The sequence below is a fragment of the Nomascus leucogenys genome, chromosome 14, assembly GCF_006542625.1.
Source record: "Nomascus leucogenys isolate Asia chromosome 14, Asia_NLE_v1, whole genome shotgun sequence".
Classification (NCBI taxonomy): Eukaryota; Metazoa; Chordata; class Mammalia; order Primates; family Hylobatidae; genus Nomascus; species Nomascus leucogenys.
The window spans coordinates 32,777,220-32,804,803 of record NC_044394.1 but is presented as its reverse complement, the minus strand read 5'-3'; the positions used below and the strand labels follow the sequence as shown (position 1 = coordinate 32,804,803).

Sequence of the window (27,584 nt, the reverse complement as noted above, 5' to 3'; positions counted from 1 at the left end):
ACTACACTTTCAATGAACATTATGTACAGTTTCTGTTAATGCCTTTATTTTCTATTATGTTTGTTCTGATTGCATACATTGAAATGCAATTTTACATTTACTTGAAACTAATAAAAAATTTGGGCTCGTATTTTGAACATATTTTCACCATTTTTCTACTAATTCATTTTTACTGTATTTTATAGAAGTATCTTTTACTGACAGATTGGAAAAATAAAGAACCCATTCTTCCCCACGGATAATCTAATAAAGAACCTGTTCTTCCCCACGGATAATCTGGGAAGCTGCTCTAAGAGGCTCATCTAGAGGCAGACAATAAAAGGGTAGTAAGAATGAGGGCCCCGGAAAAAGCTTCTGGGAAAGTAAAAACCCAAACAAAGTTTCGGTAACTAAGATTTTTTTCCTGGTTAAATACACTCAGCTTGTATTTGGGGTGAGTGTTGGTCGGGTACAAAGGTAGACAGACGTTCCCAGAGTGCCGCTGCAATCCTCTCCCACAACATGGGTCTCAGCTGCTCAAGATGAGATTTGCCTTCAGAGAAGACTGAAGGAGCAGGGGGCGTGGCGAGCAGCGTGAGATCATCGGAAAGCGCCGCTCGTGGCGCGGGCAGAGCCGGCGCGTCATTGTCGTCATTGTGGCCCGACCGCTTTCCGGAGACTGGAGTCGAAGGCCGTGAGGTATTTTTCAAAGGTGTAGTTTCAGTTTTTCTCCTGCTCCTGTTTAACTCCGCTTTTCCTCTCCTGGGATTCCTCTGTCATCCTCTGGGCAGACAGAGAATCGGAGTTTGGCTGCGTACCCTTCCAGGAATGCAGTCTCTCACAGCTCTTCGTTGGGGCAGCATTGTTGCACGTCCCCCACTTCCGCTTGTTTTGGGGCTGCTTGCAGGCTTTGGCTTACCCTGGCCCCTCGTTTCTCTCTCTTGCTCCGGGCTCTCTTTCTTCGATTGTTAACCACCCCCTTCTCAAATCTTGGAAGACGAAGAAATTAAAAACAAAAATCAAAAAACATTGAAGTCTTCACAATTTTCAGCTGTCTTCAGTCTTGCTTAGGGAGAGAGGCTAAAGTGAACGTGTAGGGGAGTAACTTTACTGTGTTAGCTCCGTTTATCATTCACATTCACAGACTGCCTGCTGCTGCAGTATTAGCCCGTCTGAGATAGTGGGCTAATTTCGACCTTTAGCTAAAATCTGTAGTGGGTAATCCAAGAGAGCAGTTTTTCTTGATGACCCGGACAAGTTCAGTGTGACTCAAACTTGTTTCAAAATAGCTTTAATGTCTTCATGTTTGCTGACTACAATTCAGTTTTGGCTTGATAAAGATGTATTTGTCACCATGAGATGTTTGCTATCCACTTATTAACCTATTAGGACTGTCTGATGGTAGACTGAACCAAGACTTAACCGTGATTTTTTAAAAAATTTAAAAATTTTGTGGGTACATAGTAGGTGTATATATTTATGGGGTACACGAGATGTTTCGATACAGGCATGCAGTGTGTAAGAATCTCATGGAAAATGGGGTGTCCATCCTTTCAGGCACTTATCCTTTGTGTTACAAACAATCCAGTTATACTTTTAGTTATTAACCCTGTATTTTTGATTCAAAAACAACAGATTAGCCCTATTGAAGTACAGAGAAATGTTTGTGTTTGGTGGAAGTGATAGAACTCGTTGTTTTGTGGAAAGATAATGACAAATGTGAATAACGGTTTTTCAAAATAAAATTCTCTGTCAGAAGATATTACAGCTGCCTTCAGTTAGCTGTGTTGTGTGTATCACAGTTCAGAAGTAATGTAATTTTTTTCTTAACTGCTTTTACCTTTTCAAATGGCTCTTCATATGTATTATCTCAGCTACTGTTTCCAAAGAGTTGACTCTAAATAGTTAAAGCATGGCTCTAAATAGTTCACGTTGGATCAGAGTATTTGATAATTTTCACTTTTAGTAAAATACTGTGTAATGTATTGAGTGCTGAGCCAGGCCCCGTTCTAATGGCTTTTATCTAATTTATTTAATCTATGCAACAACCCTATATACTGTTATTTCAGAAATGAGATAATTGTAATAAGCAACTTAATAAGCAACTTCCATATGTTTTGGAAGGTAATTTTGCTGCTTGGTTGCTGTAATTTTGGAAATGCTTTGAATTAAACATTGAATAGAAGTAAATTTAATGTAATTGTTCATCTCGATCTTGAGCAGTATCCTCGTAATTTATGTACTCTCCTATTAGACTTTGGGATAAATTTATTTTTAGATGTTAATATATTTTTTAGAAAAGGAAGAAGTATATTTACTCAGGGATTGTACTGTGGGACTGAAGGAGAGTTACAGACAACACTAACATGGAGTCACTGTTTGCCCAAGACAGCAGTATTTATTGAGAACTTGTGTGTACATTTCATTGTTATTTTCTCCTAAGATAATGCAGTGCAAAAAAGTCATTACAGTAATTCATTACAGTAATAGAATTCTGGTGCAACAACAGCAGATGGCTCTCAAGTTCCAAAAAACAATCATGTTGGATTTGTTCTCTGGCTTAGTTCATAACTGTGTAATTATTTGGTGTAGAGATGGGAAGAGCCCTGGAATGTACATTATCATATGTTTGTTTAGATCCATGTGGTGACTTTCTAGTATCTGTAAGCTCAAACTGTAATCTGATATTAAGAGTTTCCAAATTTAGGTCTTAGGTTACTTTGATTGGTTTTAGTTAGTAAACAAATAGTTGCTAACTACCTAATACATGACAAGACATTATGTTAGTGATGTGGAGTTCAAAATGTTCCTCGACATGAATCTTGCCTTGAGCAATAGCCCAGTGAGTAAATAACCAATGGAAAGGTAAGAGCAGAGGAGTGACATGATCTGACTTAGGTTTGTTTTATTTTATTTTATTTTATTTTACTTTACTTTACTGTCTTTTGTTTTCTTTTCTTTTGTTTCCTCCCCTGCCCTGCCCTGCCCTGCCCTGCCCTGGCCCACCCTGCCCCACTCCACCTTGCCCCTCTTTTCTTTCGGAGTCTCACTCTGTTGCCCAGGCTGGAGTGCAGTGGTATAAACTCACTGCAACCTCCGCCTCCTGGGTTCCAATGATTCTCCTGCCTCAAGCCTCCGGAGTAGCTGGGATTACAGGCACCCGTCGCCATGCCCAGCTAATTTTTTGTATTTTTAGTAGAGTTAGGGTTTCACCATGTTGGCCAGTCTGGTCTCGAACTCCAGACCTCAGGTGATCTGCCTGTCTCGGCTTCCTAAAGTGCTGGGATTACAGGCGTCAGCCACTGCCTGACTTACGTTTTAATAGAATTTTCTCTGGCTGCTGTGTTTAAGAATAGTTTGTTGTGGGGTGGGGTAGGTGAAAACCAGGAGACTAATCACGGAGGTGTTGTAGTTCAGATGAGATGATAACATCTTAACTGGCTGGAAAGAAGTGAAGGTGGAGAAGCAGTTTAATTTTAGATGTATTTTCTAGGAAAAGCAAACAGAATTGCTTACAGATTGAAAGTGAATTGTAAGAATAAGGTTATTGTCAAAGTTTGGGGCTTGAGCAACTAGAAGAATGGAATTGCCATTAACTGAGAAGTAGAAAACTGTGGGAGGGGCAGGTTTGTGGGAAGATTCTGAGTTCAGTTAAGGACATGATAAGTTTGTGATGTCTGTTAGTCATCTAAGTGGAGATGTTGAGTAGGCAGTTGAATATGTTCCTTCTGGACTTCAGAGTGGTCATTGCTGGAAACAGACATTTGGGAGTTGTCAGTGAACAGATGGTATTTAAAGTTGTGAGACCGGAGACAGTCGTTAAAGGAGTAAATGTAGACAGAAAAGAGAAGGGGCACAAGGCCTGAGTCCTTAGGCATTTTAACATTAACAAGTTGGGAAAATGAGGAATAACCACCAAATGAGACAGACTGAGCAGCCAGTGAGAGACAAGGACAATTTTGAGTCTGGTGTTGTAGAATTTAGAGTAGAGTAGAATGTTCAGTTTTGTCAGGTGCAGCTGATGGATCAGGTGAAATGAGGATTGACACCTTTGGATTTATCAAGAACTTCAGGAGTGTTATTGATAGATATGTGGTAACGTTAAGTCAAGCAGATAGTTACACACCAGTGTGATAACTGTATTACAGTTATGTTCAGAGAACCTTGGGAGCAAAGAGGAAGAAGAGACTACCTTTGGGAGGTATGGACACCTTTATAGAGGAGGGAGCATTTGATGTAGGTTTTAAAGGATTGATAAGTTTCACTAGGCCAAGAAAATGGAGACTGTTACGAAGAGGAGGTTGATAAGATTTGGGTGTGTGTCCCTTCCAAATCTCTTGTTGAAATGTCACTTCCCGTGTTGGAGGTAGGCCTAGTGGGAGATATTTGGGTCATGGAGGCAGATTGAATACCTTGGTTTGTCCTTGAGGTAATGAGTTGAGTTCTTATTAGTTCACTCCTAGAGTCGGTTGTTTAAAAGAGCATGGAAGTTCCTCTTTCTCTTGCCACTTCTCCTGCCATGTCACATGTCTGCTCCCCCTTTATCTCACCAAAAGCAGATGCTGGCACTATGCTTCTTGTGTAGCCTGCAGAACTGGGAGCCAAATCTAACCTCTTTATAAACTACCCAGCCTCAGGTGTTCCTGCATAGCAGTGCAAAACGGAGGAACCCGGGTATTCCAAGTAGAGGGAAAGAACTATGACAGGACCTCAATTCCCTTCCTTCATGGTCACATCTCCCAGTTAGCTGTTTTAAAGATGCATTTGCCAGTCCTCTTTCCTCTGGCCACTTGCTAATGCCCCATGTTTGGTAGCCAGGCCTACTGAACGTTGCTAAGGAAATTGGAGATTCTAGTCATGTGGAGTAATGACAGGAACAGAAGTTGAGTGTGATGTTGGGGAATAGAGTAAAGATGGGAATTAAGGCTGGAAGGGTAAGAGGAATAGACTTTCAGGGAGGAACAAACCTTATATGTTGTATTAAAGATTTTGTCCAGAGAGCATCCCTCACAAATCCACTGTTGGGATTTGTGAGGGATGTTCCTTCTCCATTCGATTTGAGTTCCATTCTGCCGAGCTTTACCACTTATCAGCCCTGTGACCTGTTTCTGTTGTGCCATCTGTAAAGTGAAGCTAGTATTCGTGCCCAGTCGTAGAGTTGTGAGAACTCTCTCCATCCGCACTACAGTTTTTGTCTGCTTAACTCATCTCTGTCATCGAATGCTTTCTTCAGGAAGCATTCTGTCTTCCCTCAGATTAAGTCATGTCCACTAGTTTATAGTCTCATAGCACGATTTATTTCTTCATACTACTGTTGTAATTTTATATTTCTGTGATTCTTTGATTAATGTCTATCATCCACACTAAACAGTAAGTGCACAGCAGGCAAGTTTTTGCTCACTATTATCTTCCAAGTATCAGGGCTGCCTATCATAGAGGCTAATTAAATATCTATTGAATAAGAGTCCTTAGTGTCTGGCATGTGGTAAATGCTCAGTAAATATTATTCATTTACATGACATTGTGCAATAAGTGCTGAGGAGGTATCAGGGATAAATAAAGGAACTGTCAGGCAACTGACAGAGGACCTGTTGAGGTTGGGTAGCATTAATTTATGTCTTTTGTGAATTTCGTTAGGAATGAATGTTCAGTAGGCCTAGAGCTAGAATGGTTGGCTAGGGGGCAGAAAGAGAAGATGAGAACTTGCAAAAGCATCTTTAAACCAGTTGACTGGGAGGTATGGCCATGTAGCAAGCAGGCCAGAGGAGGCTTTTGTACCATGAGAATAGAGGAAAATAGCCACCTGGTGGCTAGACAGTTTAGGTTTAGAAAACACATTTATATGGTTCTTTGAATGTAACAGTGGTAAAGAATGTAGGTTTAATTGTTGCTGCTAAGTAGGGGGAAATGACATTTTTATCTGGTATGTTTGAGAATAAAGTAAATTTCAAAATTTGAGATGATTGAAGTTTTTATTTATAAACTTAAGTATTATTATAATGTTACATATTTTATTCTTTAAAAATTATAATTCAGAGAGTGTAACAAAATGTACTTCCTCACTTTCTTGCTTTTTGTTTCCCAGAGGTGACCACAGTTAACAGCTTCTTTTGGATCCTTTAAGAAAACTTACATGCATGTACCATAGAAATATGCCTCCACACTCATATATCTCTTTTTCTTCAAAATAAATGGGATGGGCTGGGCGTGGTGGCTCACACCTCTAATCCCAGCACTGTGGGAGGCTGAGGCGGGCAGATCACCTGAGATCAGGAGTTTGAGACCAGCCTGGCCAACATGGTGAAACCTCATCTCTACTAAAAATACAAAAAAAAAATATTGAGGCGTGGTGGTGGACGCCTGTAATCCCAGCTACTTGGGAGGCTGAGGCAGGAGAATCACTTGAACCCAGTAGGGGCGGTTGCAGTGAGTTGAGATTGTACCACTGCACTCCAGCCTGGGCAACAAGAATGAAACTTTGTCTCAAATAAATAAATAGGATGTATTATACATGCTGTTCTTCTACTTTTGTTTACTTAATATATCTTAGCAATCTTTCTAAGCAGTACTTCATACCTTTTCACTACCGCAGAGTATTTTAATAGGAGGGCATATCATAATTTGTTTAACCAGGTTCTAATAATGAATGTGTGGGTTGTTCTGTTTTAAAGTTTACTGTTTTAAAGATCATTGCAGTGGAAGTCCTTAAACATTGTCTTGTGTTAAAATATACTTTGAGAAGTAAAATTGCCAGGTCAAAGCACGGGTACATATGTGATTTTGAAGCATAGTGCAGATTACCTCACAAAAATGCTAAACTAGTTTATACCCTAATAGTGAATGGGAGGCTGTTCTCAGCTCACCTTTGTCCATTTTAGTGCTATTAATCTCTTTAATTTTTGCCTGTTTGACAGATGAAAATGGCATCATATTTTAGCGATTTATGTTTCCTTAATTATCAGTAAGGCTGAATAGCTTTCTTTATGCTTATTGGTCATCTGGATTATTTGTGAACTGTTGATTTTCTTTGCCCATTTTTCTTTTGGGTTGTGTGTACTTTTTTTGTTATTGTTAAATTGATTCATAGAGGCTTTAAAAAAAATCTTTGTGTTGCGTATGTCTTTTTGTAGTTTTTTATTTGGCATTAGTCTTGGGTATTTGTTTATTTGTTTATTTTGCCTACATTTTTAAGGGCCAGGTAAAAATACAAGAAATTAGGATTTTTTTTAAAAGAAGGAAATTTGCTGGGCTGGATGGCTCACACCTGTAATCCCAGCACTTTGGGAGGCTTAGGTGGGCAGATCACAAGGTCAGGATTTCAAGACAGCCTGGCCAACATGGTGAAACTCCGTCTCTCCTAAAAAAATACAAAAATTAGCTGGGCATGGTGGCATGCGCCTGTAAAAGGCAGGAGAATTGCTTGAACTTGGGAGGCAGAGGTCGCATTGAGCTGAGATTGAGCCACTGCACTCCAGCTTGGGCGAGAGAGCAAGACTCTGTCTCAAAAAAAAAAAAAAAAAAAAAAGGAATTTGTGATACTCTTGAAATAAATAAACACTCTAGAATGTGAGCCTTTTGTTGGAAATGTTAGTAATACAAACTTCATTTGAGACTATATGTTCAGCAACTATCACAGATGTAGTGAGCATCCAGTAACCTTCCTCTCCCTCATCCCAGTTATATTTGGAATTGAAATGAGATGTAATGGAGCTGCTTAAATATTCTAGACGACACCTTCTCTTTAGTTATTCTCCTATAGATGAACTGAGTTGTATTCTAAAAGCTAGTTTGTGAGTTAGCCATCTAATTTCACTATAGAAATAATGTACATAGGTTCTTATCTTTGCTCTCAAAGTTGTAATAATTTGTGGAGGCTACCTTTTTTAAGCAAATTCAAAATGTTACATAATTTTACCCCTCTATACTTCAGTGTGCATCCTCAAAAGACAGGGAAATTTTCTTATATAACTGTATTGCTATTATCATAGATGACAGAATTATCAATAATTTGTTGGTGTCATTTAATACTTTGTCCATGTTCAGATTTCTTTCTCACAGAACTATCTTTTTACACTTGGTATATTTGAATCAAGATCCATACAAGGTCTATGTATTTCATTTGGTTGTTACATCTCTTAAATCTCTTCTTCCTCTTTCTTCCCCCACTTTTTTTTTTTTTTGCTTCATGCCATTGACTTGTTATAGAAACCTGGTCAGTTGTCCTGTAGAGTACTGTATTTCTCACTCCATATTTGTTTACTTTCCTGTGGTGTTAATTTGTTCCGCTATCCTTTGTATTTCCTATAAAATGGAAGTTAGCTCTGTAGGCTTAATTGTTCAGATTCAGCCTTTTTGGGAGTTGGGAATGCTTTGCAGATGGTGCTGTGTATGTTATATTGCCTCACATTAGGAGATTCATAATATGTGCATTTCACCTACTTTTAGTGATCTGTTGGTGGTCATTGCCTAAACCTATAATTTCATTAGGTGTTGCAAAGTCATGATTCTTTTTTAAGTTGTCATTTCTTCTACATTTGTTAGCTAGAATTTGAAGTCTAGTTCTGTTACTTGGGAACCTGATAATCAAAATAACAAGCTTGTTGTAGGAAAGTATTGTCAGAGCAACAATATTTGTGATGCCAGGAATGCATCTTAGTGTAATAGACTTTAGAAAAAAAAAAAAAAAAAAGGATGTGGGCCTTGCTCTGTTGCCCAGGCTGGAGTGCAGTAGTGTAATCATAATTTACTGCAGCCTCAAACTCCTAGACTCAAGTGATTCTTCACCTCAGCCTCCTGAGTAGCTAGGACTACAGGTGCATGCCATCGTGCCCAGCTAATTAAAAATATTTTCTTTTTTAGAGATGGGTCTGTCTGTGTTTCCCAGGTTGATCTTGAACTCCTGGGCTCAAGTGATCCTCCTGTCAGTCTCCCAAAGTGTTGGAATTACAGGTGTGAGCCATGGTGCCTCGCTGTGATTGTCTTTTTAATGTTTCACCTTGGTTTGGCTGTAGCCCCTAGATATTCAGTCAAACATGAATGTAGGTGTTGCTGTGAAAGTATTTTGAAGCTATGATTAAAATCTATAATCAATTAAGTAAGGGAGATTATTCTAGATCATCTGGGTGGGCCTGATTCAATCAGCTGAAAGGCTTTAGAAGCAGAGCTGAGGTTTCCCTGACAAAAAAGAAGAAATTCCACTTGTAGACAGCAGTTTCAGCTAGTAGCCAAGAGTTCCAGCATGAGTTCCTTCCTTGATAGTCTGCCCTATGTAAACCAGTTTCTTGCCATAACTCTCTTAATATGTATCTCCTACTGGTTCTGCTTCTCTAGTTGAAACCTGACTGGTGCAAAGGGTAACTCCTCTGATGCTCCTGTTCTCCAGCTAAATGGGGTGGGAAGCGGTAATAAGGGTTAGAGAACTTACATTGTTTAGGGTAGCCATATAATTTTTTGTTCAAACTGGGACTTCTGAGAAAGAAAGGAACTGAGTTGATGGCAAGCTGAAACAACAGGCATAAGGTGGAACTGTCTTGGGCAAATTGAGAGATACAGTCACCTTGTGTGTCAGCCACTGGGGATACAACATGAACATGACACAGCCCCTCAAGGAGCTTGTAGTCAAAGGAGAAGTCAAGTAAATAAAAATACATTAAGAGATAGTGTTTTAAGTGACATGACAGCTTATAGCTGTTATATTTGTCCAGACAGAGAGCATAGAAGGAGAGCATGCAGAGAAGTCTTCATTGGCTGAACTGAAACCTATTTTTTACCTCCAAAGATAAGCAGCATTTGAAAAAAGTGGAGTTGGAAGGGCATTTCAGGCTTAGAGAATCACACAGGTGAAAGTTGAGAGTGAGAGAGCATGGCACATTTGGAAAACTGCCATCATGGCCACAGCTCTAGGATTGGAAGAGGGGAGCCATGAAAGATGAGGTTAGGCAGACAAGCGAGGGCCACATCATAATGGGCTTTGCATCTGTGCTGAGGGGTTTGGAACTATCTTCCATGTGGTAGGGAACTGTTGCAGAATTTTAAACAGAGGAGTACCATGACCAGACTATTTAAAGCATATTTCGTAATATTCTAAAACTGGGAGTGGAGAAAAATTGATAATAGGGACACTACTCAAAGGCTGTTGAAATAATCTAGTCAGTGAGAATAGAGGAAAGCTGGTGGTGTAAGGAGATTAAGGAAGCCATATTGACAGGACTGATTGGATTTGGGGTGCCTCCCAGGTTTCTGCCTGGATTGGCCACCCTGAAGTGGAGAATTAAAGGAAAGAGGTAGCTGATGACTTCAGTTCTGTATGTGATGCTATGCACTCTTCTTTTCTCCTATCGGTACTTTAGCTTCTGTGTAACCAGTGAAAGGAAGGACTGAGTGGCAGTAACATCTGTTAGGGTTACTGGGCAGCATCCCCTCAACCCAGGTCCTTAGTCTCAGCCACACCTTACTGAGTGGTGAAGAGAAGCAAGTTTTCTCACGCCCTCTCCGTCTGTCTCTACCTCTGCAGCCAGTGTTTTAGAAGGAGTATGTGGAAGGGCAAGGAGTACCTATAGAACCCGGGAGGAGGGTGAGGAGCAGACCTGGGTGAGTTCTTTTCCTCTTTGGAAATTTTAACATGTACAACTTTAGGCATGTTCTTTAACTTCATTGTGGCTCAATTTCTTCATCTGTGAGGTTTAGATGAACAAGTGTATGTGGAATGCTTAGAGTAGTGCCTGACACATAATCAGTGCTATTCAAGTGTTTGCTGCTGATACCGTAGAGTCACTGCTTGATCCTGGGGTCAGAGTAGCTAAGGGGACAGAGGGAAATTTCTGCACTTTTTCTGTGGAAGGAATAAATACTCAGCAACTGCCTATATAAAATGTTAGTAGAGATCACTTGAATTAGGAGGAATTTCTCATGATAGAAGAGGCTTTATTTTTTAGTCCCCCTTGCCTTTATTTTTTTAGTTAGGGAAAAGGCAAGTGGCTCAGTTCACATTTAATGAGGGCAGTTATTCTTACTTACTACCTTGCTTTCAGTGTTCACCCTAACCTGTTCTAACAATAAATAACTGCTTGTTTATTGGGGCTTAGGGACAGGGAATAATTGCAGGAAAAATCTCTACTGTGTTCTTCTGAAGAAAGGAAATATTTTCTAATAGGAAAATTTGATGAAAAAATTCACATTTAAATAAAGACCTTTTTGTGTTTTTTAAAAATACGTACAGTATTTGTTAAGAGCCAAAATACTTTAAGTGCCTTATTTAAGTGTTTTTATTAAAAATTTAATATGTGCTTTTTGAAATAAAATGTAAATAATGAAGAATGAAGAGTTAAAAAAATGAGTCTGCTTTGAACCTGTTCCCTAATCCTTGTCTCTTTTCAGAGAAAAGGTATATTTTTTCTATGTTCTTTCCAGACCTTTTTCTACATGTATGTATATACAGTTTTTTTAAAAAAAAAAAACCAAATGGCATATATTAGGCACATTATGTGTTATATACAATGTTCTCTGTTCTCTGACTTTTTCCTTCTCATTGTGTGTCACTATATATAGATTTACTTCTTTATTTTTAGAAGACATGTAATTTTCTCAAGGATGAATATGGTGTAATTCATTTAACTGTTTCCCAGTCAACGAATATCTAGATTATTTCCAATATTTTGTTATAGTTTATTTCAACAAATGTTTATTGACTGTCAGGCAGTGATTGTGAACAGATCACAAAAATTCCTGCTCCCATGTAGTTGCCTTTTGGCGGTAGACTGTCAACAAATAAATATATGTTAGTTGATATTGAGGAATGTAAGGTCGGGGAGGAGATAGGGAGTGAGGGGGAGGGGTGTGCATTTTAAAATGGGGTGGTTAAGAGTGATATACCAATAGATGACATTTGAGTAGAGATCTGGTGAAGGTAACATAATGAGTTCTGAAGGTTTTGGTAAGGGAGGAAGAGAGGAATAGAGTATTCTAGGAAGGAGAGAAGCCCAAAGGGAGGTAGGCATGTGCCTGATGTCATGGGGGAAGAACAATGTGGCTGGAGTGAAATAAGCAAGGGAGAGTGGGAGGTGAAGTCACAGAAGGTGATGGGGAGTCAGGGCAAATTGTGTTGAGCTTTTTGAACCCACTGTAAGGATTTTTAAAAGATAAATATATATATTTTTTAATTTTAAAAATAGAGTTGGGGTCTCGCTGTGTTGCCCAAGCTGGTCTTGAACTCCTAGGCTCAAACAGTCCTTCCACCTTGACCTCCCAAAGTGCTGGAATTACAGGCATAAGCCACCGCACCCAGCCTTTAAATATGTATTTTAATTATAGATATGGGGTCTTGCCATGTTGCCCAGGTTGGTCTCGAACTCCTAGGCTCAAGCTGTCCTCCTGCCTTGGCTGCCCAAAATGCTGGGTTTACAGGCATGAGCCACCATGCCAGGCCCACTGTAAGGATTTTTGTCTTATTTTGAATGAGGTGGCAAGCCTTTGGAAGTTTCTGAGCAGAAGCATGGCATAATCTGATTTACATTTTGAATGGTCTCTCTGTATTCTTGATAATAGACTTTGGCCAGAAGCAAGAAGGCTATTTAGGAAGGCATTCGGGCATGGTTTGATGGTGGTTTGGACCAGGATAGTAGCAGTAGAGGTGGTAGGACATGGCTAGATTCTGGGTGTGTATTAAAGATGAAGTGAGAGAGAGTAGTCAAGGATCACTCTGAAATTTTGGGACTGAACAATTGGAAAGTTGAAGTTGCTGTGAAATGAAATGATGAAAACTGCAGTAGGCAAGGTTAGGAGTTTGGCTTTGGGCAGGTTCCGTTTGAGAATTTATTAGACATCCAACCAGAGATATTGAATATGCAGCTGGAAATGTAAATATGAAGTTCAACGGAGAGGTCAGGGTTGGAGAAACAAATGTTGGAGTCTTCAGTTTACTAAAGCAATTTAAAACCCTCAGTTCACCTAGGAGTAAATTAGAGAAGAGAGTCAGGAACAGCCTCTGGGCACTTCAAGCTTGGTTAAGGGGCTGAGGATGTGAGAAGGATGCATCGAAGAGACCAAGAAAGGAGCCAGTGAGATAGAAAGGAAACCAAGAAAACCAAGAGAAGGGAGTCAACAGTGTCACTGAAGGAGAACTGAGAATTGACCATTGAATTTAACCATGTGGCAGTGTGGGTGACCTTGCCAAGTGCAATTTTGAGAGAAAAGTAAGGTCGTATGTTTGTAGGAGATTTGAGAAAGGATAGAAGGAGAGGAATTAGAGACTTAGTATAAGGACCTCTTTTGAGGAGTTTGTCGTAAAAGAAAATGGGGCCTTAGCTGGGGGGTGATATGAAGTCAAGATTTTTTTTTTTTTTTTGGTTTCTTTCTTAGATGGAGAAATAAAACATTTAAACTTATGGGTAATAATCCAGCAGAGGGACAATTTGATACACGACAAACTGGAGGAAGTTCAGAGACAAGTTTGAGGAGGGCATTTTAATTTATATGCATATGTGCAAGGATTTTTATAGGCTAGATTCTTGTAAGGATTTCCTGAGTCAAAGGGTATGTGCATTTTAAAAACCTGTACCAATTTGTATTCCACTTTCAGTGTATACCCTTTCTAACACTGAACATTCTTAATCTTTAAAATTATTGCCAATCTGATAGGTGATGATATCTTCATTATTTTAATTAGTTTTATTGCTTTCTAGGAACTATTTAGTCTATCTAATTCTTTGTGATATTTTGTCAGATACTTTCTCCTGGCTGTCTCTTGCCTTTTAACTTTGCTTATGGTATCCTTTTACCATGTACGACTTTTCAAAAAAGTTTTTATGTAGTTAAGTTTGTCAGCCATTTCCTTTTATAGCATTTGGGTTTCATTTAGATGATATAAATATTTTATATAATCTAATATGTTTATACATTTACATTTTTAATTCATTTGGAGTTTATTTTTGTGTATGTTATGGAAAAGGTTTTCCATCTTTCTCTGTGTTCTTAAACAGCTAAATACCATAGGAGTTAACTGTTTCTTGAAGGTTTGAAAGAAATTACCTGTAAAATCTAGGACTAGAGCCTCTTTGTAGGGTAGGTCTTTGACTACTGTGTAATTCTTTTTCTGTGGTTAATGATCTGTATGGTTTATGTACTTCTTTTTAGTTTTGGTAATTGATATCTTCCCAAGAACATCATTCTTTTCATTTACATTTTCAAATTTATTGGTTCAAAATTCTACATAAAGTGAGGAAATACCAAGTCTTCTTTGCAGTATATCCCTATACTTATACCTTTATCTAGGCAATAAATGCTGGAGCTGTCCTTTCACAGATCTGGAGATTAGGTTAGCTATTTTCAGTGCTTATGGCTCTGTTCTTGGGGTTATTTCTAAATTCTTATTCTTTTGTTTGTAAGGTTTCTTGGCTTTGTTTCCTGTTTGCAGTCTGATCCCATTTGCTCTTTTTTTTTTTTTTTTTGAGAGGCAGTCTAACTCTGTTGCCCAGGCTGGAGTGTAGTGGCATAATCTTGGCTCACTGCAACCTCCGCCTCCCAGGTTCAAGCAGTTCTCCTGTCTCAGACTCCCAGGTAGCTGGGATTACAGGTGTGCACCACCACGCCTGGCTAATTTTTGTATTTTTAGTAGAGGGAGGGTTTCACCATGTTGGCTGGGCTGGTCTCGAACTCCTGACCTCAGGTGATCCGCCTGCCTCAGCCTCCCAAAAGTGCTGGGATTATAGCGTGAGCCACCGTGTCCAGCCCAATTTGCTCTTTAGCTTACACAGTTTCTACTGTTGAAGTCTGCTGGTAGAACTGTGCTTTTCTTGGTTTCCAGCATTTTTATTTTCATGTTTTTCTATTTCTTCTGTCATATTGTAGGGATTTGGGGAGGGATGAGAGGCAAATGCATATTTTCAGTTAACCTTTTGAAATTGGAAATCAGTTCTTTTCTGTGTAGTTTTGTTTTCTTATTGCCTTAATTGCTGGTTGCACAGTAGTTGGATAGTAACTTCACAACTCAAGTAGTAATAGATAGACTTCACTTTATTTTTTTAATGAAATCAAATGTCTCAGTGGAATATACTCATTCAGAAAAAATGTTGATATGTTGTCACTAAATATTCAAATAGTACTTTTCAAACTTAAAAGTAATCGTAACATTTAGAACTATAAGGGACTTTACAGATCATTAGACCTTATTTTATGGATGAGGACTTTGAGGCCGAGAGAGATTCAGTGATTTATCTCAGGTGACAAAGTCAGTGATCAAGACAGAAAGCTCAAGTCTCTTTACTTCCATTCTACTATGCTATTTGCTGTCATACATATTCATGCTGTTCTCCTTACCTATGTGATAAAGGAGGTATTTCTGTTAATACAAATTTTTTTTTTTATTCTAGAGATGTTACCTATGACTTGGAATTGCTTCTAAAATTTGGACTTAGATACTTTAATAATACATTGATATAGGTGAATTTTTAAAGCATGGGCTGTCAGAGTATGCACTAGCACAAATGAAAACCATATTGTTTATTTCCCCCAAGTTTCCTCTTTTCTGCTTATGGGCTTTATATGATTTATGGACTCTTTGGATTTCTTTTTTTTTTTTTTTTTTTTTTATTTTTATTTATTTATTTTTTTTTATTATACTTTAGGGTTTTAGGGTACATGTGCACAATGTGCAGGTTTGTTACATATGTATCCATGTGCCATGTTGATTTCCTGCACCCATTAACTCGTCATTTAGCATTAGGTGTATCTCCTAATGCTGTCCCTCCCCCCTCCCCCCACCCCACAACAGTCCCCGGAGTGTGATGTTCCCCTTCCTGTGTCCATGAGTTCTCATTGTTCAATTCCCACCTATGAGTGAGAACATGCGGTGTTTGGTTTTTTGTCCTTGCGATAGTTTACTGAGAATGATGTTTTCCAGTTTCATCCATGTCCCTACAAAGGACACGAACTCATCATTTTTTATGGCTGCATAGTATTCCATGGTGTATATGTGCCACATTTTCTTAATCCAGTCTATCGTTGTTGGACATTTGGGTTGGTTCCAACTCTTTGCTATTGTGAATAGTGCCGCAATAAACATACGTGTGCATGTGTCTTTATAGCAGCATGATTTATAGTCCTTTGGGTATATACCCAGTAATGGGATGGCTGGGTCAAATGGTATTTCTAGTTCGAGATCCCTGAGGAATCGCCACACTGACTTCCACAATGGTTGAACTAGTTTACAGTCCCACCAACAGTGTAAAAGTGTTCCTATTTCTCCACATCCTCTCCAGCACCTGTTGTTTCCTGATTTTTTAATGATGGCCATTCTAACTGGTGTGAGATGGTATCTCACTGTGGTTTTGATTTGCATTTCTCTGATGGCCAGTGATGATGAGCATTTCTTCATGTGTTTTCTGGCTGCATAAATGTCTTCTTTTGAGAAGTGTCTGTTCATGTCCTCTGCCCACTTTTTGATGGGGTTGTTTGTTTTTTTCTTGTAAATTTGTTTGAGTTCATTATAGATTCTGGATATTAGCCCTTTGTCAGATGAGTAGGTTGCAAAAATTTTCTCCCATTCTGTAGGTTGCCTGTTCATTCTGATGATAGTTTCTTTTGCTGTGCAGAAGCTCTTTAGTTTAATGAGATCCCATTTGTCGATTTTGGCTTTTGTTGCCATTGCTTTTGGTGTTTTAGACATGAAGTCCTTGCCCACGCCTATGTCCTGAATGGTATTGCCTAGGTTTTCTTGTAGGATTTTAATGGTTTTAGGTCTAACATATAAGTCTTTAATCCATCTTGAATTAATTTTTGTATAAGGTGTAAGGAAGGGATCCAGTTGCAGCTTTCTACATATGGCTAGCCAGTTTTCCCAGCACCATTTATTAAATAGGGAATCCTTTCCCCATTTCTTGTTTTTGTCAGGTTTGTCAAAGATCAGATAGTTGTAGCTATGCGGCATCATTTCTGAGGGCTCTGTTCTGTTCCATTGATCTATGTCTCTGTTGTGGTACCAGTACCATGCTGTTTTGGTTACTGTAGCCTTGTAGTATAGTTTAAAGTCAGGTAGCGTGATGCCTCCAGCTTTGTTCTTTTGGCTTAGGATTGACTTGGCGATGCGGGCTCTTTTTTGGTTCCATATGAACTTTAGAGTAGTTTTTTCCAATTCTGTGAAGAAAGTCATTGGTAGCTTGATGGGGATGGCATTGAATCTATAAATTACCTTGGGCAGTATGGCCATTTTCACGATATTGATTCTTCCAACCCATGAGCATGGAATGTTCTTCCATTTGTTTGTATCCTCTTTTATTTCATTGAGCAGTGGTTTGTAGTTCTCCTTGAAGAGGTCCTTCACATCCCTTGTAAGTTGGATTCCTAGGTATTTTATTCTCTTTGAAGCAATTGTGAATGGGAGTTCACTCATGATTTGGCTCTCTGTTTGTCTGTTATTGGTGTACAAGAATGCTTGCGATTTTTGTACATTAATTTTGTATCCTGAGACTTCGCTGAAGTTGCTAATCAGCTTAAGGAGATTTTGGGCTGAGACAATGGGGTTTTCTAGATATACAATCATGTCATCTGCAAACAGGGACAATTTGACTTCCTCTTTTCCTAATTGAATACCTTTTATTTCCTTCTCCTGCCTGATTGCTCTGGCCAGAACTTCCAGCACTATGTTGAACAGGAGCGGTGAGAGAGGGCATCCCTGTCTTGTGCCAGTTTTCAGGGGGAATGCTTCCAGTTTTTGCCCATTCAGTATGATATTGGCTGTGGGTTTGTCGTAGATAGCTCTTATTATTTTGAGATACGTCCCATCAATACCTAATTTATTGAGAGTTTTTAGCATGAAGGGTTGTTGAATTTTGTCAAAGGCCTTTTCTGCATCTATTGAGATAATCATGTGGTTTTTGTCTTTGGTTCTGTTTATATGCTGGATTACATTTATTGATTTGCGTATGTTGAACCAGCCTTGCATCCCAGGGATGAAGCCCACTTGATCATGGTGGATAAGCTTTTTGATGTGCTGCTGGATTCGGTTTGCCAGTATTTTATTGAGGATTTTTGCATCAATGTTCATCAAGGATACTGGTCTGAAATTCTCTTTTTTGGTTATGTCTCTGCCAGGTTTTGGTATCAGGACGATGCTGGCTTCATAAAATGTGTTAGGGAGGATTCCCTCTTTTTCTATCGATTGGAATAGTTTCAGAAGGAATGGTACCAGTTCCTCCTTGTACCTCTGGTAGAATTCGGCTGTGAATCCATCAGGTCCTGGACTCTTTTTGGTTGGTAAGCTATTGATTATTGCCACAATTTCAGAACCTGTTATTGGTCTATTCAGAGATTCAACTTCTTCCTGGTTTAGTCTTGGAAGGGTGTATTTGTCGAGGAATTTATCCATTTCTTCTAGATTTTCTAGTTTATTTGCATAGAGGTGTTTGTAGTATTCTCTGATGGTAGATTGTATTTCTGTGGGATCGGTGGTGATATCCCCTTTTTCGTTTTTTATTGCATCTATTTGATTCTTCTCTCTTTTCTTCTTTATTAGTCTTGCTAGCGGTCCATCAATTTTGTTGATCTTTTCAAAAAACCAGCTCCTGGATTCATTAATTTTTGAAGGGTTTTTTGTGTCTCTATTTCCTTCAGTTCTGCTCTGATTTTAGTTATTTCTAGCCTTCTGCTAGCTTTTGAATGTGTTTGCTCTTGCTTTTCTAGATCTTTTAATTGTGATGTTAGGGAGTCAATTTTGGATCTTTCCTGCTTTCTCTTGTGGGCATTTAGTGCTATAAATTTCCCTCTACACACTGCTTTGAATGTGTCCCAGAGATTCTGGTATGTTGTGTCTTTGTTCTCGTTGGTTTCAAAGAACATCTTTATTTCTGCCTTCATTTCATTATGTACCCAATAGTCATTCAGGAGCAGGTTGTTCAATTTCCATGTAGTAGAGCGGTTTTGAGTGAGTTTCTTAATCCTGAGTTCTAGTTTGATTGCACTGTGGTCTGAGAGACAGTTTGTTATAATTTCTGTTCTTTTACATTTGCTGAGGAGAGCTTTACTTCCAACTATGTGGTCAATTTTGGAATAGGTGTGGTGTGGTGCTGAAAAAAATGTATATTCTGTTGACTTGGGGTGGAGAGTTCTGTAGATGTCTATTAGGTCCACTTTATGTAGAGCTGAGTTCAATTCCTGGATATCCTTGTTAACTTTCTGTCTCGTTGATCTGTCTAATGCTGACAGTGGGGTGTTAAAATCTCCCATTATTATTGTGTGGGAGTTTAAGTCCCTTAGTAGGTCACTCAGGACTTGCTTTATGAATCTGGGTGCTCCTGTGTTGGGTGCGTATATATTTAGGATAGTTAGCTCTTCTTGATGAATTGATCCCTTTACCATTATGTAATGGCCTTCTTTGTCTCTTTTGATCTTTGTTGGTTTAAAGTCTATTTTATCAGAGACTAGGATTGCAACCCCTGCCTTTTTTTGTTTTCCAGTTGCTTGATAGATCTTCCTCCATCCCTTTATTTTGAGTCTATGTGTGTCTCTGCACGTGAGATGGGTTTCCTGAATACAGCACACTGATGGGTCCTGACTCCTTATCCAGTTTGCCAGTCTGTGTCTTTTGATTGGAGCATTTAGCCCATTTACATTTAACGTTAATATTGTTATGTGTGAATCTGATCCTGTCATTATGATGTTAGTTGGTCATTTTGCTCGTTAGTTGCTATAGTTTCTTCCTAGTCTCGATGGTCTTTACAATTTGGCATGTTTTTGCAGTGGCTGGTACCGGTTGTTCCTTTCCATGTTTAGTGCTTCCTTCAGGAGCTCTTTTAGGGCAGGCCTGGTGGTGACAAAATCACTCAGCGTTTGCTTGTCTGTAAAGTGTTTTATTTCTCCTTCACTTATGAAGCTTAGTTTGGCGGGATAGGAGATTCTGGGTTGAAAATTCTTTTCTTTAAGAATGTTGAATATCGGCCCCCACTCTCTTCTGGCTTGTAGAGTTTCTGCTGAGAGATCAGCTGTTAGTCTGATGGGCTTCCCTTTGTGGGTAACCCGACCTTTCTCTCTGGCTGCCCTTAACATTTTTTCTTTCATTTCAACTTTGGTGAATCTGACAATAATGTGTCTTGGAGTTGCCCTTCTCGAGGAGTATCTTTGTGGCGTTCTCTGTATTTCCTGAATCTGAATGCTGGCCTGCCTTGCTAGATTGGGGAAGTTCTCCTGGATAATATCTTGCAGAGTGTTTTCCAACTTGGTTCCATTCTCCCCATCATTTTCAGGTACACCAATCAGACGTAGGTTTGGTCTTTTCACATAGTCCCAAATTTCTTGGAGGCTTTGTTCATTTCTTTTTATCCTTTTTTCTCTAAACTTCCCTTCTCTCTTCATTTCATTCATTTCATCTTCCATCAGCGATACGCTTTCTTCCAGTTGATCGCATCTGCTACTGAGGCTTCTGCAATCTTCGCGTAGTTCTCGAAACTTGGCTTTCAGCTCCGTCGGCTCCTTGAAGCCCTTCTCTCCATTGGTTATTCTAGTTATCCATTCTTCTAATTTTTTTTCAAAGTTTTTAACTTCTTTGCTGTTGTTTTGAATTTCCTCTCGTAGCTCAGAGTAGTTTGATCGTCTGAAGCCTTCTTCTCTCAACTCATCAAAGTCATCCTCCATCCAGCTTTGTTCCGTTGCTGGTGAGGAACTGCGTTCCTTTGGAGGAGGAGAGGTGCTCTGTTTTTTAGAGTTTCCAGTTTTTTTGGTCTGTTTTTTCCCCATCTTTGTGGTTTTATCTACTTTTTGTCTTTGATGATGGTGATGTACAGATGGGTTTTTGGTGTGGATGTCCTTTCTGTTTGTTAGTTTTCCTTCTACCAGACAGGACCCTCAGCTGCAGGTCTGTTGGAGTTTACTAGAGGTGCACTCCAGACCCTGTTTGGCTGGGTGTCAGCAGCGGTGGCTGCAGAACAGCGGATTTTCGTGAGACCACAAATTCAGCTGTCTGATAGTTCCTCTGAAAGTTTTGTCTCAGAGAAATACCAGGTTGAATGAGGTGTCAGTCTGTCCCTACTGGGGGGGTGCCTCCCAGTTAGGCTGCTCAGAGGTGAGGGACCCCCTTTAGGAGGCAGTCTGACCGTTCTCAGATCTCCAGCTGCGTGCTGGGAGAACCACTACTCTCTTCAAAGCTGTCAGTCAGACAGGGACATTTAAGTCTGTGGAAGTTCTTGCAGAGTTTTTGTTTGTCTGTGCCCTGCCCCCAGAGGTGGAGCCTACAGAGGCAGGCAGGCCTCCTTGAGCTGTGGTGGGCTCCACCCAGTTCGAGCTTCCTGGCTGCTTTGTTTACCTAAGCAAGCCTGGGCAATGGCGGGCGCCCCTCCCCCAGCCTCGCTGCCGCCTCGCAGCTTGATCTCAGACTGCTGTGCTAGCAATTAGCGAGACTCCGTGGGCATAGGACCCTCTGAGCCAGGTGCGGGACACAATCTCCTAGTGTGCCGTTTTCCAGGCCCGTTGGAAAAGCGCAGTTAGGGTGGGAATGACCCGATATTCCAGGTGCCGTCTGCTTCCCCTTTCTTTGACTAGGAAAGGGAACTCCCTGACCCCTTGCGCTTCCCGAGTGAGTCAATGCCTCGCCCTGCTTCGGCTCGCGCACAGTGCGCTTCACCGACTGTCCTGCACCCACTGTTAGGCACTCCCTAGTGAGATGAAACCAGTACCTCAAGCAGAAATGCAGAAATCACCCGTCTTCTGTGTCGCTGGGGCTGGGAGCTGGAGACCGGAGCTGTTCCTATTCGGCCATCTTGGCTCCACCCCGACTCTTTGGATTTCTTATTAATATTTTAAAGAAGCTTAAGGAATATAAATATATATAGGCTTGAAAAATGATTTCTGTGATACGTATTTTAGACCTAAGATTTTTACTTTTTTAGTTTAATATAACATGCTCCTAGATCAACACCTATATTTAGAAGGACTAAAATATATGTTTTTCTAAAAAAAGTGCTTTGCTTACCATTTTTTCTGCAATCATTAGGTGATCTATTTATCAAACTTTAATTGCTTTGCTAATTCAACAGAGTTTTTAAAATGTAGGATTTTGATTATTGCTATCTCATGTTTGGTAATCATGTCTTTGGTTCTTTAAAAGTTCTTTAAAAATACAAAAAAATTAGCTGGGCATGGTGGCAATGGGCCTGTAGTCCCAGCTACCCAGGAGGCTGAGGTGGGAGGATCCCTTGGGCCCAGTGGGCGGAAGTTGCAGTGAGTGGTAATTGCACTATCCTGGGCGACAGAGGGAGACCCCATCTCAAAGCAAGACAAAAGAAAAATGTTGAGGGTTTGGTGTGTATAGCATTAGTGGGCTTCGGTTGGTTCTTCTTCCACAGCCCCCTAAGAAACTTAAGAAGGGGACAAATGGAAATGTAGTTAATCTAGAATTAAATTCTAAAAAGATTTGTCTTCAGGTTTTAACTCTAGTGCCTTTGAAATACATGGTATGACCTATTGATTTTTTTTTTTTTGTAAACTAAAGAACAAGCTCTGTCTCTAATACGAATTCAAAGAATTTAATTTTTTCCAGTCAGCCGTAATGGCAGGTGAAGAAATTAATGAAGACTATCCAGTAGAAATTCACGAGTATTTGTCAGTGTTTGAGAATTCCATTGGTGCTGTGGATGAGATGCTGAAGACCATGATGTCTGTTTCTAGAAATGAGTTGTTGCAGAAGGTATTTTAAAAATGTAATTTCCTAAAAATGAATTTCATAAAACAGAATGCTATTTTATGAAACATGTGGAAGAAGAAACAGATTAATGACCTATGCCCCTTTTCCCCTTTATTTCAATTTTATTAGTGTTTGGGTATTTTTAGGGGGGAAACAAAACAAAACTCCAGCCTTAGGAAATACCTCCTAACCATGTTTTTAACTTGGTTTTGGAAAAAAAAGGAGCACTCACAGTATTCTTTTTGACAGACTCTATCTTTGACCTTTTAAGTATTACAATGATGTTATCAGGGTTTCTGGAAACCCTATAGGACAAAAACAGTAAATTGACTTTGACAGTCTAAAACAAATCTCATTATGTTTCTTCTATCTTTGGTATTGCCTATGCCTGCTTCTTATACATAAATGCATCATGTACAATGTTTATATTGATAAATTACTTTTGACTTACAAAGCCCAGACCGTAACTCCCAAAATTAAAATAATTCAAAAGAATTTTTCTTGGGTTGTACACTTTCCTTGTCTAACTAAAGATGATACCCTAAGGTGAAAATTTGTGGACAAAAGTCACTCATTAAGAAAACTTCTTTTTACAAATTATTTTCAGATCATTTGGTTATTGGATTATATGAAGTGAAAAAAATTCTTTGATGCATTGTACTTGATAAAAGTTTAAAATGTTATCAGATGGTGTTCAAAGTTTGTGTATTTTTTTTCTGTCTCACTTTCTCTCTTTCCGTCTCTTTTTTAACAGTTGGATCCACTTGAACAAGCAAAAGTGGATTTGGTTTCTGCATACACATTAAATTCAATGTTTTGGGGTATGTGTGTTACTTTGGAATTAATTAGAAAGCAAATTACTTACTGTGTGAAAGATGATTTATTTTTTAAATGCTAATAATTTATATACAGTTATACTTCATAACACTTTTAATAGATATTTATTTTTAAATCTGGATGCCAGTGAGCCACACATAGATTTAGTATTACATGGAAATTGAATAATTTAAAGTTTGTTTGTAGGACTTTCCTTTTTTGTGAATAACTAGTTTCTTTAATTGGAATGTTTTAAATTAATACATTCACCATTTTATTCCATGAAATTTTTCTCTTGTAGTTTATTTGGCAACCCAAGGAGTTAATCCTAAGGAACATCCAGTAAAACAGGAATTGGTAAGATTTTAATTTATTTTATGTGTTTGTTGTATTCCTGAAGTTTGTCACACTACCTTTGTCACACAAATTAGGGAGAACAGAATTCGAGTTGAAATTATGAAAGTGAGCCAGACCTTATTATCTTTGGGTTTTTTTTTCTCTTACCTTTTTCAGATAATTGGTATTCCATATATTATATAAATCTCAGAATGGGAAAATGTTACGATTCTAGTAATTATTTATAACTTACATATTTTTCTTATAAATTCTTGAAATCCTGTTTATCTCTAGAACTACTTTTTTTTTTAAACTTCTATACAGTTCTTAAAAGTATATTCTAGTTGATTTACTAGCAAAGACGGGAAAGTTTCTCCCTCCCACCTTTTCAATTCCTCCATTAATTCATTTTCTCAGCAGTAAAGAATCCAGCAACAAAGCTAAAAGCTTTTTTGGCACCAGCTGTATGTGTACTGTCCAGTAATTCTGCATTAGACATATTTACAACCTGTAATAAATCTTCTAGGTTTGTCTTTGTATTCCATTTAGATGTATAAGTACAGTATATAAGGTCTGGTATCTTGGAGTTTTTGCTGACTTCAAAAATTAAATCATTCAATTTGAAGAGAAAAATTAGAAATAAAACTTTTGGTTACCTTCTTAACTTGGTTTTATGAATAAGAATATTAATAAATTGATTCTTTGTGTTTATAAAATATAAGGCAAAGATAGATATGAAATACACTTGACATTGTATTCTTGTTCTCAAGTCTTAGGGTAGTTGATATGTATGTTATTTACAACTTAGTAAAGCACTTGGTCCTTTATTTTTTAAAAATGAGTAAGCCAGATCTGTTGTCTTCAGTTTTTCAACATGTAGTCTAAGACATTTCCTTCTTTTAAAGTTCTTGGGGGGGAATATAATTTTTAAATAAAAAAATTGTGAAAAATATTTAAAGCAAAAGTATAAAGCAATATGATATGCAGATCTTGGTTTGACCAATGATGCAGCTTTAAACCTTTAAAATGATGGCTTGTATCATCTGTTTTCAACTTCCTAATATAGACTTTACATACAATTTCTCTTTTTTCCATTAACATGAAGTTATTTGGAGTACTTGATACTGTCTTTGTGAAAGGACAAGGTCATTTATTTTCTTTCTACCTCAGAATCTACTTTTGAAGTAGTACATTAATATTCTAGATAAGGGTTGGTGAATAAAAAGCATGCATAAACCTCTTACCCTTTTCTTTTCTTTTTTTTTTTTTTTTTTTTTTTTTATTGAGACGGAGTCTTGGTCTGTCGCCCACCCTGGAGTGCAGTGGCGCAATCTTGGCTCACTGCAAACTCCACCTCCCGGGTCCACGCCATTCTCCTGCCTCAGCCTCCCGAGTAGCTGGGACTACAGGCGCCTGCCACCACGCCCGGCTAATTTTTTGTATTTTTAGTAGAGACTGGGTTTCACCATGTTAGCCAGGATGGTCTCAATCTCCTGACCTCGTGATCTGCCCGCCTCGGCCTCCCAAAGTGCTGGGATTACAGAACCTGTTCCCCTTTTCTGACCTTGTGTAGATGTTACTAATTGATCACAGACTTAGTGTATGATAGGAAACTTATTTGCCGTATGTATCACAAATGGGAAAAGTCAGTTTACTCATTCAACAAATATTTGAGTGCTTACTGGGAGCTAGGCATTATTTCCAAGTGAGATGATTCCTCTGTGAATAATGCTGATCCCTGCCCTTGTGGCAGACACCAGACTGTATCTAATGGAGGGAGACAAATAATAAAGTAAACAAATAAGAAATATATATGAATATGTAGTATGTTGGAAAGTTATGGGAACAAAGAAAAAGAGTAGGGTAAGGGGGACTGCAGTGCTTGGATAGGACTGCAGTTTTAAATGCTGAAGTCAGGGCCTCAATGACAAGGTTAACATTTGAGTAGACTGGAAGGAAGAGAGGAAGTGGCCGTATGGGTCATTGAGGAAATATCCTTCTAGGCAGAGAAATAAGCAGGACAAAGACCCCAAGGCAGGATTGGTGTGTGTGTGCTGCAGCTAGTATCCACCATCATAAGCACTGTGCTTTTTTATTCAGACAGAAATGGAGCGTCACTAGAGAGGGTGGAGCAGAGTTGCCAGTCTTTCACAATGAAAACATTTTAAGATGTTTAACTATGTTGATTATTTTGCATTAACTATGTTGATTATTTTAATAAAGCTTGTTTTTAAGCAGTTATCAGTCTTTTACTCTGCTATTTTATGGCTGTCATCAACTTTATTTCTCCATTTGAAGCGTAAGATAGCCATTTATGCTGATTGTCTCAGAAAATTCACAGTGGTACAGCAACATGTTTCTCACCTTGTAAAGTCTGATTAGAACTGTATATTTTATTAGAAAATTTCATGTACTTACCAAAATTATAAAATTGAATAATTTGTATTTTCATTCTGCTTAATTGTTAAACTAGATGGTAATGTGAAAAGATAGTTAAGTACTACCTCATGTATTTCCTGTTTAGAAAAATTTGAGGAGAATTTAGTTTGTATTTTGCAAGTATATGAAAGCTCCGGTTTTTTACTTTAGATACAAAACAGTTAATATGTGGATTTATGTTAACGGTGTTTTTAAAAAATGTATAACCACCTATAAACTTTTAATTCGATGTTTATTTTTGGAGTAATGTCTTAGTGTGATTCTAACTCTTTGGAAACAGAAGACTTCTGAAATGACTTTTTGTCTGTCTTTCCCCACCTTCCGACTATGAACTCCAGGCAAGCAGGGAGCATATTTATCCTATTCATTTGCATTTCCTAGCACCATGTACTTTAATAGGCAATAAATACATATATGTTGAATTTAACCGAGGTGTACAGTATAATAAAATTTAGTGGTGGCGAGTAGCTTAATAAATCTATTGCCTTTCTTTTTTATCTTTAAGGAAAGAATCAGAGTATATATGAACAGAGTCAAGGAAATAACAGACAAGAAAAAGGCTGGCAAGCTGGACAGAGGTGCAGCTTCAAGATTTGTAAAAAATGCCCTCTGGGAACCAAAACCGAAAAATGCATCAAAAGCTGCCAATAAAGGAAAAAATAAAAGTTAACTTTTTGGTGTTGATGTACACATATTCAAAAAGTACATCTTTTTTTTCCCCCCCACAAAACAATTCTGTGGCAGGGCAAGGTTTAAATGTGTTTCTTATTAATATGTAAATTTACAGTAAATATGTAAAACTAAATACTTGCCTCTCCAAAGATCATTATCTTTATTGATTTGCACTGAGGATTTTAACATTGTGATATATTATATATTTATAATTTACCATCTCTTTTGATGAGACTCTTATTTCTTTATATAGGTCTTGCAAGTACCATTTTATAAGCAGCTGTGAAATTTAAGTGAAATGTTCTTTGTAAACATTTGTACTATTTTAAATGAATAATGACCTTATGAAGTATGCTGTCTATAGGCTGAAATTATAGGTACATCTGTTTTCACTACATGACATTAAGAAAGCATGAAATGACTTAAATGTTCATTTTTTTCTGTATAGATACTTTATCATATTTTCATGGTTTTAGGAATTACTGCTTTGTTGATATTCAAAGTGTGAAACTAAAACTTTATGGTTGTATTTTAATTCTTGGCATGTTGCCTCTATGTCCCATTTAAAATAAAATACATTCTCATTAACTTTAGATGGGAAATAAGGTTGTATGTTGATGGATGAATTTTGGCATGATGACTGTACTCTCAATAAAGGCTGAAAATGTTGTATAACTGA

The 27,584-nt window shown here is 38.4% G+C and overlaps 1 protein-coding gene across 4 annotated transcripts; it reads left to right on the top strand.

The window, feature by feature from the left end:
- Window positions 1-594: 594 nt before the first annotated feature.
- On the top strand, window positions 595-27,584 carry C1D (C1D nuclear receptor corepressor). 4 transcript variants are annotated; one of them, XM_003262473.2, is made up of 6 exons: window positions 626-691; window positions 10,493-10,569; window positions 22,499-22,645; window positions 23,397-23,463; window positions 23,760-23,815; window positions 26,739-27,584. In XM_003262473.2, exons 3-6 carry the CDS (start codon window positions 22,508-22,510, stop codon window positions 26,901-26,903), a joined length of 426 nt encoding a protein of 141 aa, XP_003262521.2. In that variant the 5' UTR covers window positions 626-691; window positions 10,493-10,569; window positions 22,499-22,507; the 3' UTR covers window positions 26,904-27,584. The 4 variants fall into 4 exon arrangements, with proteins under 4 accessions (XP_030683653.1, XP_012356698.2, XP_003262521.2 ...); XM_012501245.2 differs by having other exon boundaries at window positions 628-678; XM_030827793.1 differs by lacking the exon at window positions 10,493-10,569 and having other exon boundaries at window positions 595-678.

Excerpts from the sequence above, each read along its gene's own strand:
- C1D (XM_030827793.1), top strand. The coding sequence starts at position 22,508 with ATGGCAGGTGAAGAAATTAATGAAGACTATCCAGTAGAAATTCACGAG. Across the intron at positions 23,464-23,759 it reads ATTAAATTCAATGTTTTGGG|TTTATTTGGCAACCCAAGGA; the intron begins GTATGTGTGTTA and ends TTTCTCTTGTAG. Across the intron at positions 23,816-26,738 it reads ATCCAGTAAAACAGGAATTG|GAAAGAATCAGAGTATATAT; the intron begins GTAAGATTTTAA and ends TTTATCTTTAAG.